General features: G+C 42.7%; 1 protein-coding gene across 1 annotated transcript in view; it reads right to left on the reverse strand.

Annotated features, from left to right (window-relative positions):
- LOC144681175 (5'-3' DNA helicase ZGRF1-like) overlaps positions 1–20,119 on the reverse strand; it is a 128,406-nt gene that overhangs the window by 45,445 nt on the left and 62,842 nt on the right. The window contains exons 20-22 of the mRNA XM_078542883.1: positions 7,346–7,487; positions 5,204–5,331; positions 335–458 (exon numbers count right to left, since the gene is read on the reverse strand). Of these exons, the coding sequence (XP_078399009.1) occupies positions 335–458; positions 5,204–5,331; positions 7,346–7,487 (394 nt within the window). The remainder of the gene's footprint in view (positions 1–334; positions 459–5,203; positions 5,332–7,345; positions 7,488–20,119) is intronic.

Raw genomic sequence — 20,119 nt, forward strand, 5'->3', positions numbered from 1 at the left:
TAAACATTTTGGGTGCAGACCGTTCTCATAACTGACTTCTCTGTTCTCTCCACGCTTGCTGACTGACCCATTATGTTCTCAGCACTTTTTGTTCTTGTTTTCAGACATACAATGATAGTCGCCTGATCCTGTGGCATGACAGAGAGCTAGGAATGGCAGAGGCTGTATGTTGATAGAAATTAATCATATACTTTGCTGAAATGCTCTCCTCTGAAGGGGTTCATTAAAGTTAAAAAGATTAAGGATGAAATATGCTCTACTACTTCTTTAACTTGTAGATAGCTACAGTTTACAGCTGTTTCCCTTAAACATGTCATTAAAATAACTGCTGTACCATCAGGCACATTCTGTCAAAGAGAGTTTGTTCTAGGCCAGCGTCATGAGCACTTTCGGAGCCTTGAATTGTAGGTGGCAATTGCTTAGGGTCTCCAACAAGAATCAACTTTTCACATCCAAACCTGCAATGAAAAAGCCAGTTTTAAAAGTTCAAAAGTTTAGAAGTTCAAAATTACTTATACTGTTAATATAATTCTTCTGGTTATTTTTCTCTCCCTGTCCCTGTCAGAGCACTTATATAGGATGGTATCTCTACTAACAAATGAACTCTTCTACAATGAAAATCTTATAGATGGACCTTCTGCTTCAAATGTGCATTCATATATGCATAAATATGTTGCATATTTCTAACTCAGACAGTGAAGAAGTTTTGATTCCTAACATCTAGTTCATCTACTGCAGGCCAGTTAGCCAAAACTTGGCAGTGGGCAAATTATTGGAAAACATTCTAAGGGACAGTATAAGTCGCCATTTAGAAAGGCAAGGTTGTGGACAGTCAGCATGGATTTTTTAAGAGAAGTTTGTTTCTGATTAATTTGATTTAATTTTCTGAGTAGGTAACAAGAAATGGCAATGATGGTAGCACAGTTGATGTAGTCTACATGGATTTTTGTGAAGCTTTTGTCAAGATCCCACATGGCAGACTGGTCAGAAGAGTAAAGGCTCATGGGATCCAAGAGAAAGCGGCAAGCTGGATCCATAATCAGCTCAGTGGCAGGATGCAAAGGGTAATAGTTGGTGTGTGTTTTGTGACTAGATGGTTGTTTGCAGCAGGGTTTTGCAGGGCTCAGTACTAGATCCTCTGCTTCTTGTTGTACATATATTAATTAGACTCAAATGTAACGGGTGTGATGAAGAAGTTTGCAGGTGATACAAAAATTGGCCCTGTGGTTGATAGTAAAGAAAAATAATATAGACTGCAAAATGATACCAATGGACTGATCAGGTAGGCAGGAAAGTGGCAAATTCAATTCAATTCTGGGAAGTGCAAGATGATGCATTTGGGGAGGGTAGAGAAGGCAAAAGAATACATGCTAAATGGTAGGATACTGAGAAGTATAGGGGGACAAAGAGATCTTGAAGATCATGTCTTCAGATCCATGAAAGTAGAACAACAAGTAGATAAGGCAGTTATGAAGTCATACGGGATACCTTCTTTTATTAGCCAAGGCAATAAGAGCAGGGAGGTTATGTTAGAACTGTACAGAAATTAGTTGGGTCATAGCTAGAATACTTTGTTCAGTTCTAGTCACCACATTACAGGAATGTGTGATTGTACTACAGAGAGTACAGAGGAGATTTACAAGAATATTACCAGAATGAAGAAATTTAGCTATGAGGAAAGATTGGATAGGCTGGGGCTGTTTTCTTTGGAACAGAGGAGGCTGAGGAGCCTAGACACAGTGGATAGGAAGGACCAATTTTGTCAATAACTAGGGGGTTAGATTTAAAATAATCAGTAAAAGGATTAGAGCAGAGTTAAAGACTAATTTTTCACCCAGAGGGTGGTGGGGGTCTGGAACTCACTCTGTGAAAAGGTAGTAGAAGGAGAAACCCTCATAACATTATAAAAACACTTGGATGTGCACCTGAAGTGCTGTAACCTACAGGGCTACAGACCAAGGGTTGGAAAGTAGGATTAGGCTGGGTGGCTCTTTTTCTGCTGGTATGATGAGCTGAATGGCCTCCTCCTGTGCTATAAATTTCTATAATTCACTTGCTACTACAGGATAGTTTAATCACTAATTTATCAACAAGATTGGAGAACATGTCCTGATCTCATAAATAAACAGGTCAGCATAATTTGTTACCAAGAAGGGGCTGTGTCAGTTTAAGTATCACAGAATCTTTACAGTGCAGAGGGAAGCCATTTGGCCCATCGAGTCTGCACTGGCTCTCTGAAAGAGCATTCTACCTGGTCCCACTCGCCTGCCTTATCCCCGTAACCTTGCACATTCTTTCTTTTTATATAGTAATCCAATTCCCTTTTGAAGTTGTGTCTACAAGGGTCTAAAATTTTGTAATCATTGTTGGGCAATCAGGATATACATTTGGGAACAATGCTGATGATTCCTATTAAGAATTGTCCAACCTCATGATTTTTGTATCGTGAAAATAACGAGAATTTTCATCTGCACTGAGGATTGCATATCACAAAGGTTCAAATGTTAATGATCACTGTTTGTACTCCTCATCATAGTTGAAATCTTAGAATTTACATTATTTTATAAACTTCTCAATCTTCCTCTATGGACTTTTTGAGGTCCCAGATTCTCCCAATCATGCTGCTTCTTTGTAACACACTGAATGCTTTAAGGCTTACATGTGCATTTATTTAACATGAATGGAATGGAAATCAGTAACTACTTTCTCCACATGGATAGAAATCATTACCCATGTTATGAGTTTTTCATGGAATCTGGAAAATCAGCTTGTTCAACTTTCCCCAGACCTAAATATTTTCTCAAGTGGATGTAAAACATCCCTTCTTGCTACGTTTGTCATTTCATTTGTGCCCTCTCCTCTCGGCAATGACTATTACTAGGGCACAGTTTCTCTATTATCTCTCTCAGCTGGTCCCTGGTCTTTCTTTATGTGTTCTTTATTGACCCTGTACTCATTTACCTACAGTGGTTCCTGGTCTTGTAAGCAGCTTTTGACCTGGATGACCATGAAGTTCTGCTCCAACGGCACTGCACCATTATCTGACTGGGTGGGAGTACACTTGCCTGGTTTAATTCTTATCTATCCAGTCATAGCCAGAGAATCACCTGCAATAATATCTCTTCCTCTCCTGTTTCTCATCTATCTGCTGCCCATCAGCAAAATCATCTGAAAATACAGCATCAATTTCCACAAGTACTCGAACAATGCCTAGCTCTTCCTCACCTCCACCTCTCTTGACTCCTCCAATGACTCTAAATTGACAGAAAGCAGTACTGAATCAACAGCAATTTCCTTCAATTAAAAATTAGCAAAACAGATGCCATTCTCGATGGACCCTGCCACAAACTCTGCTCCCTTGCCACCGCCACCTGGGCTGGATTTAATACTCCTCTGCTGGCTGGTTTGAAAGCAAGAGACTGGTTAAATCCAGCAGAAGGCTTGCCCACCACCTACCTGCCCACCCCTGCTGCCACTACAATTTTACCAGTGGTGGGTGTGGCAAGTGGCTTGCTCACCAGTGGACCAACTGAGGCCATTAAGTGGGAAATTAATGCTCACTAAAGGGCCTTATCCCACTGGTGCTTGCATTAAACTGGCAATGGGAGAGATTCACACCAAGTGGCCAGCCCGGCAGGTTTCCCTGTGTGGGCTGGTGGTGGGCAGTGGGCAGGGGGCAGCCCCCACCACCCCCACCCCATGGTGTACCCCCTGCAGGTTCCCCTCCCCCATGGCCTCTCAAACCTTAACCCCTACCTCCCACCCTGATCTCCAAATACTTAGAATGTTCCAATCCGTCACAGCTCATCTCCTGATCTCCCGGGGGTGCAGTGCCAGCAATGGCCACTGCTTCTGCTGGTGCTACGAGCACTATAGGGAGCTGCTGGTCTCCAGTGGGGCTTCCTATTACTGAGTGACAGAAATCCCATCTCCTGCCTATTGCGGGCCATCGTTCTCCCCCCATCCCCACCCCTCTGACTTTTTAACCAGGGATTGTGGGGGGTGGGGTGGGGCAAGGACCACGGCACCCCAAATAATTCAGCCCCATCTCTCTCCCTGTCTACTGTCTGAGGCTGAACCAGACTGTTCGCAATCTTGGTGTTGCATTTCACCCTGAGATGACCTTCCAACACACACCGACACCATCAGGAAGGCCACAACATCACCCGATTCCACCCTTGTTTCAGCTTATCTACTGCCGTTAACTCTTAAATTTGACAATTCCAACACACTCCTGGTCAGTGTCTCATGCTTTACCCTCCGTAAACTTAAGGTCATTCAAACTCTGCTGCTCATGTCCTAACAAACACAAAGTCCAGTTCACACATCTCCCCTGTGATTAACATCGGTTCCCATTTAAGCAATGCCTCGATTTTAAAATTCTCATCCTTGCTCCTATAAAGTGCCTTGAGACATTTTATGATGTTAAAGGTGTAATATAAATGCAAATTGGTGTTGCTGTTTCACTGCACTAAAGGTGCTGTATAACTGCAAGTAGTTGGCGTTGTAAGTTAAGTTGAGACACTGATTGTAGTGAATGTCATAAACCAGCCCAATCTTGTCCTCAGCAGCGCACGTACATGCATACACACACTTGTGGCATACATGTGTACACACATACACATGCGTTGATACATATCCCTTCCTCCCACCACCCCCCAGCCTTTCCAGCAGAGTTTATTGGATACCCTGTGATTTTTTTTCTCCTGCCTAGGCCAAGGACAAGAGTCCAATTGTGGCCTACTTAATGTTACCTCACTGAAGTTCAGCCAAATGAGCACAGACCCATATTAGACTTATGGCTTCTTAAGTTGTACGGTTATGTGGCAAAGCAACAATGTGCAATGGGATCACTTTTCTGGCTTCATTTTGTAATGGTTAATGATTGGCACATCAGCTAAATCTGCTCTAGGTTCCAACCTCCAGCACATAAGCTGCTCAAATATGACTAAGTTTTCAAATTATGTTTTTCTATAAAGTTCCCATTTTGGATCTATAAAAACAGGAACATTTGTGAACTACTAAAGCAACAAAACACACATCTGCTGCAAGGGGTGTTTCTTCCTTTTGTTGTATGTGACACTTTGCATTGATACCTGTGAATTAATACTTGGGAGTCAGACAGACAACCAGCACTTTGATTTGTGAAGAGCGCTGTGGGAATTTATACACAAAACAAGAGCTTGCCATAAATCAGCAGTACCTTGCAATAGGAAGAAGAGAAACTGGTTCTGTGATTTGACTGCATTCATCCAGTAACACCAATGGAAAGCTCAGGTTGTTCATACACTGGAAAGGACATGCAGCACAAGTGGCTCCTACCACTCGCACCTACACAAAGACAGAAAGCAAGACAGGAAATAAAGAGAAACAAACACAGGGTTCTATGTATAGATTTTTCTGTATGAGCACTCAAATAACTCATACAATCCTCAGCATTTGCACCAACCCTTCCATCCCAGACAGCCAGGCAAATGACGCTAACCATCTCCCATTACTTCAGGCACCACAATTACAAAGATCCTGTTTAAACTGCATTGTGATGGGTTGCAAGGGTGTGGGGGTGGGGTGGGGTCCAAGCAGACATTTGGGGTCACTTTCTGGATAGCCCTGTCCATTGCTTTAGTGTAATAAAAACAGAAAGTGCTGGAAAAACTCAGCAGGTCTGGCAGCATCTGTGAAGACAGAAACAGAGTTAATGTTTTGAGTCCAATATGACTCTTCTTCGGAACCCAAGTTCATCAAGTAGTAATGGACAACACTTGCGCCCTGGAGATGGTGGGCTCCAAGCTCTGTGCAAAGCCCTGTGCCATGTTGGTACTGGACTCCTCCATGCTCCTTGATACTGATCACAATGGCAGGCTTTTCAATACACCAAGCACTTCATTGTCTGTATTCATCAGCCTACTTTTGCATACTGCCCTACTGAAGATCTCATCTGAATTCTCTGCAACAGAACTAAAAAAAAATAGGAAGGGTTGTTACTTCTGATCATTTTCCAGTTTCCCATCCTGGAAAAAGAATGTGTATGGATGTAGGGTTAGGGCAGGTTTGGACTTAGCCGTGAAATCCTCTATGGTAGAATGCTTTGTTAAAACATAGTGAGTTGGCACCTGTGCTACATTTGCCCTCTGCCCTGGTTGCAGACCAGAGAGGCTAGTGATGTAGTTGATATGCTATTGTTTGTGAAGATACATTTACTGACCTTGATCACTTGTGTGAGGTAATTGAACTTCTTGCAGCACTGCATCGAGGTACTTGGGGCTAAGCTGGTATTGACTGCCACAGCTACCTGGTCCTACTGCACCAAGGCCTCCAATGCAGCGTCTGAAAATCATGGAGCCCGTTCTCCACCATTCTAATGTCAAAATCCCTTTTAGGACTTCAAGCACCTCCTTCAGCCAAAACACGCCTCCCCTTTAAGAAGTGCAGGCTTGCTTGAACCTATCACCACTTTGCGGCCATTGCTCAGACATGCAGTAATTCAACATTGTGCTTACAGCTGGCTGAACAATGTAATCATTTAAATTATAGGCAGCATGAAGTAACAGGCATCACAATTGAGTACTGGTACAAAAAACTAAATGTGCCTCCATTGGTTAAATGGTAGCAGTCTCACCTTTAAATCAGAAGATCATGTGGTTCAAGTCCCACTCCAGGGATTCAACACTCTATCCAAACTGACAATTCAATGCAGTACCGAAGGAGTGCTGCACTGCTGGATGTACAGTCTTTTGGATGCGACATTAAACCACAACCCAATCTTCCCTCTCAAGTAGGTCTAAAGTATCCCATGGTCGAATTCAAAAAAGAGCAAGTATATTCTCCGTTCCTGGCCAACATTTATCCCTCAACCAACATCACTAAAACATATTATCAAACCATTTATCTCAATGCTGTTTGAGAGACCTTGCTCTGCAAGTATTGGCCAATGTGTTATCTGACATTTCAACAAAAATACTTTTTGATCATGACGTGCTTCGGGACATCCTGAGGTCCTGAGGTTGTGAGAGGTACAATATAAATGCAAGGTCGATGACTAGTAATGTAAATACAGGAATGATCTCAGAGTAAGGGCTTGATGATGATATTATGTATATAATTCCCCCACTTCCACTGACAGTCTGTGTCAAAGTATAAGTTTCTTTGTGCATAAATTTGGTATTTTGTGAAAATGTCTTAATATACTGCATCAACAAAAATAATCCACTAAACCAGATTACAGAACAAGTCTACTTTTGAGTGAGAGTTCGGCAAACAAACTTTGTGCTCCAATTCATGAAGGCCCATTCTGCCAGAAGGTTTTTATTTCAATAAATGTTACTTGCTAAAACATAACTCTCACCTCCTTGAGCACAGTTCTGTTCCTGCCCAATTTGTGTTGCTCAATACTCTTTCTCACATGCATCTTTTCTACGAGTGTCAGATCTTCTTTCAGGAGTGCTTGCAGCTCTCGCAGTTCTTCACTGTCACTTCCTGCATGTAAACTAATAAAACACAAATATTTTACTTTTCTGTGAAACAAAACCCATAATAACAAAGATTTCCCAACACTCACCTCAACTGAACAGAGATGAGTCAGTTCACAGAGGGAATGTAAATGGAAGTGTACTTATTCCTAAATCCCAATTGTAGCTGACTTGGTTGTAACATGTTACTGACAAGAGCATGGGAGCAATCTCTAACAATCCTCGACCACAGAAAGTACATGCTACAAGGAAGAAAGCAAACTAAATGGTCATTTAAAAAAAAAAACATTTAATCTTCAAAATGCTTGTCAAGTCATTTGCTAAATTAACTGAAGTGCTTTGGTGAGGAGACGCTGCCCCAAGAACTTTGTTGCCTAGTGTAATAATGAGTGTTATGTTTCACAGAATCATAGAATGGTTACAGAACAGAAAGAGGCCATTTGGCCAGTCAGGTCCATGACCACTCTCTGCAACAGCAACACAGCTATTCCCATTACCCCACCTTTTTCCCTGTTGCCCTGCAATTTTTTTCTCTCTAGATAATTATTCAATTTTTGAAGGCTTCAGTTGAATCTGCCTTCACCACACTCTCAGACAGTGCATTCCAGATCCTAACCACTCACTGCTTAAAAAGGATTTCCTCATGTTGCTGCTGCTGCTTTTGCCAATCACCTTCTTTGATTTAAAACTTGGTCTTAATTGATCTCTGCCAGAACGACAGGACCTGGGGGTGAGGGCGGTGGAAGAATTGAGAAATTTTTTTTATTGACTCGTGGTATGTGGGCAATCTGGCAACAAAAGCATGTATTGCTACACCATGCTTAATTGCTCTTGAGAAGGTGGTGATGAGAGTCTTCCTTGAACTGTTGCTGTTTGTTAGTAAATTTATTCCCACAATGCTATTAGGGAGGCTATTCCAAGATTTTGACCCAATGACAATGAACAAACAGCGATGTAGTTCCACATCAGGATAATGTGTAATTTGCAGGTGGTGATGTTCCCATGTGCCTGCTGTCCATGTCATTTTAGGTGGTAGAGTTTGTGGGTTTGGAAGATGCTGTCACAGAAGCCTTGGCAATTGCTGCAGTGCACCTTGTAGATGGCACACACTGCGGCTATGGTGTGCTGGAGGTGGAGGGAGTGAATGTTTAAGGTGGTGGATGGGGTGCTGATCAGGTATGTTGCTTTGTCATGGGTGAAGTTCTTGAATGTTGTTGGAGCTGCACTCATCCAGGTAAGTGGAGAATATTCCATCACACTCCTGACTTGTGCCTTATACCTGGTTAAAAAACTAGGGAATCAGGAGGTGAGTCGTTCATTACAGATTAGTGAGCTTCTGACCTGCCCTTGAGCCACATTATTTATGTGGCTAGTCCAGTCAAGATTCTGGGGCTGAGATGATTGTCCTCCAATAATCATATGCATTTTACTCTGTGCTAGGTATGACTTCAACCAGTGCTGAGTTTTCCCCGAATTCCCATTGATGGCAATTTTATTAGGGTTCCTGATGCCACACTTGAACAAATACTATCTGATGTCAAAGGGAGTCACTCTCACCTCATCTCTGTAATTCAGCTCTTTCATCCATGTTTGGAGCAAGGCTGTAATGAGATCTGGAGCTGAATAGTCCTGGCAGAACCCAAACTGAGCATCGGTGAGCAGTTTATTGACGAGTAAATGCCGCTTGATAGCATTGTCGACAACTCCTCCCATCTCTTTGCTGATGATTGAGAGTAGGCTGATGTGTCAGTCATTCGCCAGATTGGATTTGTCCTGTTTTTTGTGGATAGGACATACCTTGATATTTTTCAACTCTTGCCAGGTAGATGCCAGTGTTGTAGCTGTCCTCAAGTGGCTTGGCTAGAGGCGCAGCTAGTTCAGGAGCACAAGTCTTCAGCACCATAGCTGGGATGTTCACAGGGCCCATAGCCTGTGCAGTATCCACCGCACTCAGCCAGCTTTAATATGTGGAGTGAATCAAATTGGCTGAAGACTGGCAGCCATGATGGTGGGGATCTGGAGGAATCAGAGATGGATCATCCATTCGACACTTCTAACTGAAGGTGGCTGCAAATGATCCAGCCTGGTCGTTTGCATTTGTGCTGGGTTCTCCCATCATTGAGGATGGGGATTTTGTTAATCATCCTTCATCCATTAATTGTTTAATTGTCCACCACCATTCACAAATGGATTTTTTATAGATGTCTGGTGCTGCTCCTGCATGCTCTTTTAACATTGCTCATTGAATCAGGGTTGATCCCCTGGCTTTGATGGTAATGGTAGAGTGAGGAATATGTCAGGCCATGAGGCTACATAGTTTGATGGAATGCAATTCTGCTGCTACTGCTGGCTCAAGAGTGCCCCATGGATGCCCAGTTTTGAGCTGCTGGGTCTGTTCCAAACCTATTCCAATTTGCACCACGGTACGGCCACAGCCAGATTAACGGTGCACTCACGGTGATGTCACCTCTGGTGTGTCGGTCTCACAGGGGTAATGGAGGAGTCTGGAACATTGGCTAAAAGGTTTGATTCTGTGAGTATGACTATGTTAGCTTGCTGTTTCACTAATCTGTGGAACAGTTCTTCCAACTTTGGCAAAATTCCCCAGATATTTGTGAGGTGGAATTTGCAGGGTGGACTGGGCTGGGTGTGCTGGCATACCCAATTCTGATGCCTAGGTGAATATTAGATGATCAGCTCTGCTTTACTCTTATTACACTTTGTTTTGATGGTTTCCTACAATTGCGTGCCTTGCTAGGCCATTACAGCCATATGGTGGTCATCTTCCGAGATTCTATAGACTCTGGTACAGTTCCTACAGATTGGAGGGTAGCTAATGTAACCCCACTGTTTAAAAAAGGAGGTAGAGAGAAAACAGGGAATTATAGACCAGTCAGCCTGGCATTGGTAGTGGGGAAAATTCTAGAGGCCATTATAAAAGATTTAATAGCTGAGCACTTGAAAAACAGTGGCAGAATCAGATAGAGTCAGCATGGATTTACACATGCTTGACAAATCTACTGGAATTTTTCAAGAATGTAACTAGTAGAGTTGATGAAGGGGAGCCAGTGGATGTGGCTTATTTGGACTTTCAGAAGGCTTTCGACAAAGTCCCACATAAGAGATTAGTGTGTAAAATTAAAGCACAAGGGATTGGGGGTAGTGTATTGAGATGGATAGAAAACTGGTTGACAGACAGGAAACATAGAGTAGGAATAAACGGGTCTTTTTCCGAATGGCAGGCAGTGACTAGTGGGGTACCGCAGCGATCGCTGCTGGGACCCCAGCTATTCACAATATATATTAATGATTTAGATGAGGGAGCTAAATGTAATATCTCCAAATTTGCAGATGACACAAAGCTGGGTGGGAGAGTGAGCTGTGAGGAGGATGCAGAGATGTTTCAGGGTGATTTGGACAAGCTGAGTGAATGGGCAAATGCATGGCAGATGCAATATAATATGGATAAATGTGAGGTTATCCACTTTAGTAGCAAAAACAGGAAGGCAGATTATTATCTGAATGGCTATAAACTGAGAGAGGGGAATATGCAATGAAACCTGGGTGTCCTTGTACACCAGTCGCTGAAGGTAAGCATGCAGGTGCAGCAGACGGTAAAGGCGGCAAATGGTATGTTGGCCTTCATAGCCAGAGGATTCGAGTTCAGGAGTAGGGATGTCTTGCTGCAAGTATACAGGGCCTTGGTGAGATCACACCTGAAATATTGTGTGCAGTTTTGGTCTCCTTATCTGAGGAAGGATGTTCTTGCTATAGAGGGAGTGCAGCAAAGGTTTACCAGACTGATTCCTGGGATGGCAGGACTGACATATAAGGAGAGATTGAGTCGGTTAGGATTATATTAGCTGGAGTTCAGAAGAATATGGGGGGATCTCGTAGAAACCTATAAAATTCGAACAGGACTAGACAGGGTAGATGCAGAAAGGATGTTCCCGATGGTGGGGGAGTCCAGAACCAAGGGGTCACAATCTGAGGATATGAGGTAGACCATTTAGGACTAAGATGAGGAGAAATTTCTTCTTTCAGGTGGTGAGCCTGTGGAATTCGCTACCACAGGAAGTAGTTGAGGCCAAAGCATTGTATGTTTTCAAGAAGGAGCTAGATATAGCTCTTGGGGCGAAAGGGATCAAAGGATATGGGGAGAAAGTGGGAGCAGGCTATTGAGTTGGACGTTTAGCCATGATCATAATGAATGGCGGAGTAGGCTCGAAGGGCCGAATGGCCTACTCCTGCTCCTATTTTCTATGTTACAGACGAAAGCTAAGAGTCAATCACATTGCTTTGGGTCTGGAGTCATATATAAACCATATCAGGTAAGGACAGGAGATTTTCTTCCCTAAAGGACAATGGATAATTCCTGTTCACTTTAGAATGGCAGAGCTGTGGAGAAACATCAATCAGATCTTGGTTACAGTACGGGTCACTGAATTGTAAAGAGTAGGAGAATAGGATCAGATTCGGCCATGATACTCTGAACCGTGGAATAACATTAGGCTTTGATATTAACCCACCCATGAGTGGCAGGAAAGAGTCAGTGTGGGGATTAAAAGTGGAAGATAGGGCAGCACATTCCCAACCTGCTGTTTATGCACCTGTTGGCATTTTTATGGCAACGGTGTTCATGGTGTGTGAGGGTCTTGCATTCAAGAGGCGGGACACTTCATTATTATATTTAAATCAGGCTCACATAGTACAATTGGGAATTTAAGTTTAACAGTTACCTCATTAGTTTCCCCAGAGTTGGAAAACCTGGCAGTTAAAAGGAGAAGGGAGACAGGAGATGCCAGGTCAAGAAGGTAAGTGCCATTTCCAGTACTCCTTGTGGGCAAGGACAAGTAGTAATTTCACTACCCACCCCTCCACCTCACAACCAGGAATTCCTGTGGCATCTATCTCCCTCTTACCACTCAAATCCCTCACAACTACTAATGTCTGACCTTCCCCGATCCCAACTGCCAGGTATCGCCTTTAACTGCCGCAAACTCCTGTCACCAGTTTTCTTGGCCACTAGCCGGACTGTCAAATTATAGGATCATAGAACGTTTACTGCACAGGAGGCCATTTGGCCCGTCTATTCTGAGCCAGCAGCCTACAAGAGAAATTTAGCCAATCCCATTCCCGTGCCATTTCCCTGTAACTCTGCATTTTTTTTTTTAACTTCAGGTGCTGTCCAATTCCCTTTTGAAAGTCAAAATTGAGTCTGCATTCATCACCTTCTCAAGCAGTGCATTCTAGATCCTAACCACTTACTGCACAAAAAAATGTTACCTCATGTCACCTTTGTTTTTTTACCCAATCACCTTAAATCAGTGTCCTCTTGTTCTTCAACCCTCCGCCAAAAGGAACAGCTTCTTTCTATCTACCCTGTATAGTTCCCAATAGACTTTTAAACACCTCTATTAAATCTCCTCCTAACCTACTCTTCTCTAAGGAGAACAACAATAGCTTCTCCACTCTAGCCTCATAATTGAAATCCATCATCCCTGGAAGAATTCATATATATGTTTTCTGCATCTTGTATAAAACCTTACCATCCTTCCTAATGTGTAGTGCCTAGAATTGGGCACAACACTCCAGTTGAGGTCGAATCAGTGTTTTATACAGGTTCATCATAACATCTTTGCTCTTGTATTCAATGCCTTGCTTTATAAAGCCCAGGGTTCCTAATGTCTTTTTAACCACTTTCTCAAACTGTCCTGCCAACTTCACCGAATTGTGCACATATACCCCCAGGCCCTTCTGTTGTTGCACTCCTTTAGAATTGTACCCTTTAGTTTATATTACCTCCCCATGTTCTTCCTACCAAAATGTATCATTTCACATTTCTCTGCATTAAATTCATCTGCCAGGTGCTCATACATTCTTGCATCCCATCTATATCCTCATTTGCAAATTATGAAATTGTGCCCTGCACACACAAGTCTAGGTCATTATATCAAGAAAAGCAGTGGTGCTAGTAGTAACCCCTGGGAACATCATTGTGGACCTTCCTACAGTCTAAAAAACAACCATTCACCATCACTCTGTTTCTTCTTACTCAGCCAACTTTGTAGCCATGCTGCCACTCTCCCTTTTATTCCATGGGTCTCAACTTTGCTGACAAGTCTATCATGTGGCACATTGTCAAATGCCTTTTGAAAGTCCAGATACACTACATCAACCGGGTTACCTTAATCGACCATCTCTGTTACCTCATCAAAAACACTCAAGCAAGTTAGTTAAACATGATTTGTCTTTAACAAATCCAGACGGGATTTCCTTAATTATTCTATCCCTGTCCAAGTGATTTTTAATTTTATCCCAGTTTATTGTTTCTAAAGGCTTTCCAGCAAAAAAGGTTAAACTGACTGGCCTGTAGTTGCTGAGTTTATCCTTACACCCTTTTTTGAACAAGGGTGTAACATTTAAAATTCTCCAGTCCTCTGGCACCACCCCAGTGTCTAAGTAGGTTTGCAAGATTATGACCAGTTCCTCTACAATTTCCACCCTTACTTCCCTCAGCACCCTTGGATGTATCCCTTCACCATGACTTTGGCAGCATCTTTTCCTTAGTAAAGACAGATGCAATGTACATATTTAGAATGTCAGCCATGCTCTCTGCTTCCATACATAGATCTCTTTTTGCCTTTTTACTATTCATATGTCCACGGTAAATTTCTGGATCCATCTCTCTTATTTCCTTTTTCACTGCCCCTCTGAACTTTCTACAGTCAACCTGATTGTCACTTCTATTATCAACCTGACATCTATCATGTGCCCTTTCTTCTGCTTTGTCTTACTCTCTATCTCTTTCATCATCCAGGAAGCTCTGGCTTTGGTTGTCCTAGCTTTCCTTGTAGAAATGCACCTTGGCTATATTCGATTCATCTCCTCCTTAAACATAATCCATTATTCTGTCACAGCTTTGCTTGTCAATCTTTCATTCCAACTTACCTGGGACAGGTCCGTTCTCATTCCACTCAAATTGGCCCTCCTCCAATTACATATTTTTATTCTAGATTGCTCCTTGTCTTTTTCCAGAGATAATATGGATTTTATGACACTCTGACCACTGTTCCCCCTAAGTGTTCCCCACCTGACCCACTTGACCCAACTCATTTCCCAGAACCAGGTCTAGCAATGTCTCCTTCCTCTTTGGGCTGGAAACATGCTGATTAAGAAAATGCTCCTGAACACACTTCAGAAGCTCCTTTCCCCCTCTGTCCTGTATACCAGTTTGTATTAGGGTAATTAAAGTGCTACATTATCAGTACCATATAGTTCTTGCATCCTTATAATTTCCCTGCAAATTTGCTTCTCTAGATTTTTCCCAATAGTTAATGGCCTACACAACACACCCAGGAATGTAGTGGCACCTCAATTGTTTCTCAACTCAAACTAAATAGGTTCTGACCTTGATCCCTCCAGGACACCCTCTCTCTCCAGCACTGTAATACTCTCCTTAATCAATACTGTAATCTCTCCTCCCTTCTTTCTTTCCCTATTTTTCTTGAATACCCTGTATCCAGAGATATTCAGAACCTGGTTCTGCCCTTTTGGGTCTCCATTATCATCACATCATCATATTCTCATGTGGCTATTTGTGCCTGCAGCTCACCAACCCTATTTACCTCACTCTACATTTACATACATACATTGTAAACCTGAATTAGATCTTACTGTACTGCCTCTTAGTCTGATCCCACATAAAACCTTACTGTTTCATTCTCTAATGCAGGGTAGGGAAACTACAGCTCATGGGCTGGATCCGGCCTGTTGCTCAATTTCATCTGGTCCGCAGCAAGATTTCTAAAAAATTAATGTTAGCTCAGATTTTTTGTGTAGAGTCTGAATACAGGACTAGATCTTTCTATGGCCGAAATGACTTTTTTTTGTTGTCTTAGACATTATTTTTAGTGAGATGTGTACAAACACATCATGACAGCATGGCTTTTCATTTGTATCTGTAACTGACCACAATGGTGTGTGAAAACAATTTAGACCTGGGTGAACTTTAGGTCAGTGTTAGACTTCTGGGTTGGGAAATTTGCCATCTAATTTAAACAAAAGAATGACACCAGGAATGCTGAGAAACATTGGGCAGAATTTTTCCATCAGTGAGCAGGGGGCGGGGCCCGCTCGTCGACACGTAAAATGACGCGGGATGATGTCGGGCGGAACCCCCGACGTCATCCGCCCCATTTAAATTTTCAGGAAGGCGGGGGCGCAGCAAAATCAGCTACGGGCCCACCAACCTGTCAATGACCAATTGAGGCCATTGACAGGATTATTTAAACAATTAAAGGACCTGCCCATCCAACCTTAAGGTTGGCGGGCAGGCCAGGAGCCCCAGCGGCAAATAGAGAAAACATGAAACCTCATCCAGCGGCGGGATGAGGTTTCATGCAGGGTTTTAAAAATTTTAATAAAGTTATTCTGTAAATTATGAACATTTCCCATCTCATGTGATATTGTCCCATGAGGGGACATGTTATGGAATTTTTCTTTTCTATTTTTAATATTTTTCAAAGTGGAAGCGATCTCCCTGAGGCTGCACTTAGCCTCAGGGAGATGTGCATTCTTTCATGCGCATGCACGAAAGAGCGCACTCTCACTTTTGGGGAAAATCCCCCGCTCGCACAGGAAGCACATAGCGCTTCCCGCCGGACGTCACGCTGGGCGGGCCTTAATTGGCTCGCCCACGTAAAATGGCGGTGCGGCCCGCTTCGCTGGCGGGGATCAGCTCCCTGCCCACTGGAGATTGGGTCGGGCCCGCCCGCCCGACAGGCAGAAAATTCTGCCCATTATCTTTGACTATGGTTGTTGTTCTGTGGGAAGAGCTCAAATCAGCAGATTACAAGTTAGCAATGCAGTTTTATGTACTAAAGCTCCCCCCACAATGTTGATTTGTGTGTGCGTGTGTGAGGCCGCAACTGATTTTGTCCATGTGTGAATGGCCCTTGATAAGAAAAAGATTCCCCACCCCTGCTCTAAATGCTACCTCTCACTCCAATCCTTTGTGGACCTTGTTTATTCACCTAATGCTACATCATCCTGGCTCCCATAACCCTACCAAGTTAGTTTAAACTCAGTCCAATAACTCTAGCAAATTACCCTAGTAGGAAATTGGTTCCAGATCCGTTGAGGTGCTATCTGCCTGGCCTGTATAGGTTGCTCCATCCCCAGAACCAGTCCCAGGAATCTAAAGCCCTCCCTCCTGCATCATTTCTCCAGTCACACATTTATCTGCTCTATCCTCCTATTTTAATATTCACAAGCAAGTAGCAACCATTGCCTGATAGTGTTTGCCAGGCTCACTCACAGACTTTGGAAAGAGCATGGAGTTTCTCTCAGAACAAAGATCAAAGTCTACCAGGCAGTGATTTTTAACACCAATTCTTTACGGGTGCCAGACTTGGGCAGCCTACTAGCATCACATAAAACAACTAGAAGCATTCCATCTTTGCTGTCTGAGATCTATTTGCAATATCAGATGGCAGGACAAAATCTCCAACACAGAGGTTCTTGCAAAGTGCTGTACACCTGGCACCAAGAGTATGCTCATCAGAGCTCAGTTTCGCTGGGTCGGTCATGTGGTTCACATGGAGGATTCCCGCATGCCAAAGGCAGTACTATACAGCCAGCCGAGCACGGGGACCCGGACCACAAGACGTCCCAAACTGATATATAAAAGTCAATCTGAAAGTTCACCTCAGAGCTTGAAAGCTGGATCCCAATACATGGGAAAAACAACCAAATGACTTAGCATCTGTCCAGAGAGATATTAACTGCTGAGCAAACCAAATCCCAGAGGGAAACTTAGCTTACAGGCCATACCCTTTTTTTTTGTATTCTGTTCTGAAAACAAGAAGAAAACGTATTGATCTCAGCAGTAAGAAGTCCAGTGACACTTTGGGGATTTTAAAAATTAAAAGTTGAAGTTTTATTAACAAGAAGAAAAGAAAACTTAAGCACACAAGATTACAGTTAAAATTAGTCTTACAAAACATTCCCCCAAAAGACTCGCTACTTGGTCAGAACTACAAGTAAATACCTTCCAGGCAACACTCCCTTATAGATGTTTAATTATAAAAATCTAGTAATATTACTCAAGGCAAACTTCTGTAGCTTTAATAAGGCATACCACATGACTTCTTAAACTCTCTTCCACTCTGCTGTGGAAATCCAAGACTTCAGAACAAGGCTGCTTTTTGAAGCCCAAGACTTTTCTGGCTTGACTGGATGGCTGATTCAAACTGCATCTTCTCCCAGCCTAGAGCTGTTTCCAGGAGATCTTCATCACATAGCCAACAGCCTACAACCAACAGCACCTCTAAAATATCTTTCCCCCCCCCCTTCATTTCAGGTTCCATCGTTCTCACACCTCTTTGAAACTCAAATCCTTCCAAATATAAAATCTTTCATGTTTTAATCTTGTCTCTGCTTTCAGGTCAATAAAATGTAATATACCTTCTTCTATTTACCCATAGAACTCCTGTATGACGCAAAAATGTTTCTTGTCATCTCTGACTTCCCTTTGATATTCAAATGAACTCTCAATTTATCTTAAAATGCAAATGTTAAATCCAACATATTTACTTGTACCTCAAACCACTATCTCATTACAAATGCACACTGAACGCCTCTATCCTTTCATGTCTTAACCTCCCTGACAACCTGTGTCTAGTCACTTTTCCCCAGCTTAATCAAATCAAATCATACACACACACACACCCTTCTTCAGAGAATAGCACAATATTTCCCAAGAATATTTTTAAAATATAAGATCCATTCTCACACATCAAGCAATTTCAGTATTTGAGAACACAGTCATGCGCCTTCTGAATAAGCGAGCATGGTGCAAAGCCTTGCACCATCCATCCGTCCAACACTGACTTCATATACAGCATTTAAAATCGGTTATGCAAATTGAGACTTGGTCTAATGTCACACATGAGATGACATCAACCTAGACTGTAAACAGTTTTTTTCACTTGCTGAACATTCATCCATTGAAGTGACAGAAGAATCCATCAGCATCATCAGCAAGTGGCACCAGGAGTAATCCAGAGATTGCAACTGCCTTTACTACCTTTGAGGTCTTGCTTGCTAGCCTCCTTCCTAGCTCCCTAAAATCTTCCTGCAGGACCTCATCTGTCTTTCTACCAGTATCATCGATACTGATAAGGACCATGCCCTCTTGCTGTTCACCTTTTTCCCTTTGGCTGGCTGTCAAGCAGCAATCAAAAGAATAAACTTATAATGACATCCTGCCATTTAATGCAGCAGGATTTCCACATGCGCCTGCTGTTTCTTCCCTCCCCTGTACCCTCCTTGCCTCAGGGCCTCAGTGTCTAGGCTCAGACATGAGGAATGGCCACTTGGCGATGGCAAAGATCAGAATCATAACTAGCATTGATATCATACTTGAACGTTCCAAAGCACTTCACAGTGATGAGAAAATAGTTGGTTAAATGATCAATGGCACAGTCAAAAAAGCAGATTTACAGGAAACTTTTTTAAAGGAGGGAAGATGGTGGGGGCAATTGCTCAGTTGGCTAGACAGCCAGCATGGATCAGATTGGTGCCAATAGCACAGGATTTGATCCCCATTCTGGCTGGGGGGGATTTGGGATCTGCCTCCTTCTCCTATCCATAGTGGAGGTTATGGTGCTGTGGGTCGGACCTACCTTCAGGCAGAGAACTCAAGAAGAATAAGAAAGTTAACAAAATTAGTTTTTAAAAAGAGAACTTGCCAGAATGTTCCAGACTTAGTTTGAGAGATTGGGTCAACAGAGCTTTAAATGAAAACAAGGATTTTGAAAACTGGATTATAAATTAACCATTTCAATTTGTTATCCAAAAGATAACTAATGGGGTTGCGAGGTTGACAAATCCTGAAATATAGTCAATAAATGCCAGCAGTAATCAAATTTTGCTTGTGACCAAATTAATTAGAAAGAACTTGCATTTATTTGGCTGCTTTCCTGACCTACGTATGTCCCAAAGTATTTTATAGCAAACGAGTGAGGTTGTTTTAAACTGTAGTCACTATTGTAATATTAAGAAGCTCGCCTGCCAACTTGTGTAAAGCTAGAAACAGCAAAAGAACCAAATGACCAGATAATCTGTTTTAGTGATGTTGGTTGAGGGATAAATATTGACAATGACACTGGAGAACTTGATCTTGTGCCTGTCAAAACACCCGTTTCTTCTACACAATTTTCTATCTGCAAAATGATGAAGGATGTCACAATTGGGGTAAAAAGATAGATGGGAAAAACAGTAGTTGAGGTTACATAAACTGAGTAAAACAGTGGAACCTTGCAGAGAGAGAGAGCCCATAAAGCAGCAGGAGTTCAGAGAGAGAGAGCCCATTGTCCAGCGGGTGTTTGGAGAGGGAGAGCCCAAAAAGCAGCGAGAGTTCAAAGAGAGAGAGCCCATAAAGCAGCATGGAGTTCGGAGAGAGAGAGCGCATAACAAGAGCGGACGTACGTGGGAAGGGCAGCGGTGGCGGGAGATAAAAACCGGTGGCAGAGAGCCCCTTCAACCTGTTTCTACCTGTCAGAGCCGAAGTCTGACATCAAAGGAAAACAGGTAAGTGATTGGTGGGTATCTCTTCCGTGTCTCTTTTGATTAGCCAAGTGGTTTAA

Source organism: Cetorhinus maximus, chromosome 1 (assembly GCF_964194155.1).
Source record: "Cetorhinus maximus chromosome 1, sCetMax3.hap1.1, whole genome shotgun sequence".
NCBI classification, from domain to species: Eukaryota; Metazoa; Chordata; class Chondrichthyes; order Lamniformes; family Cetorhinidae; genus Cetorhinus; species Cetorhinus maximus.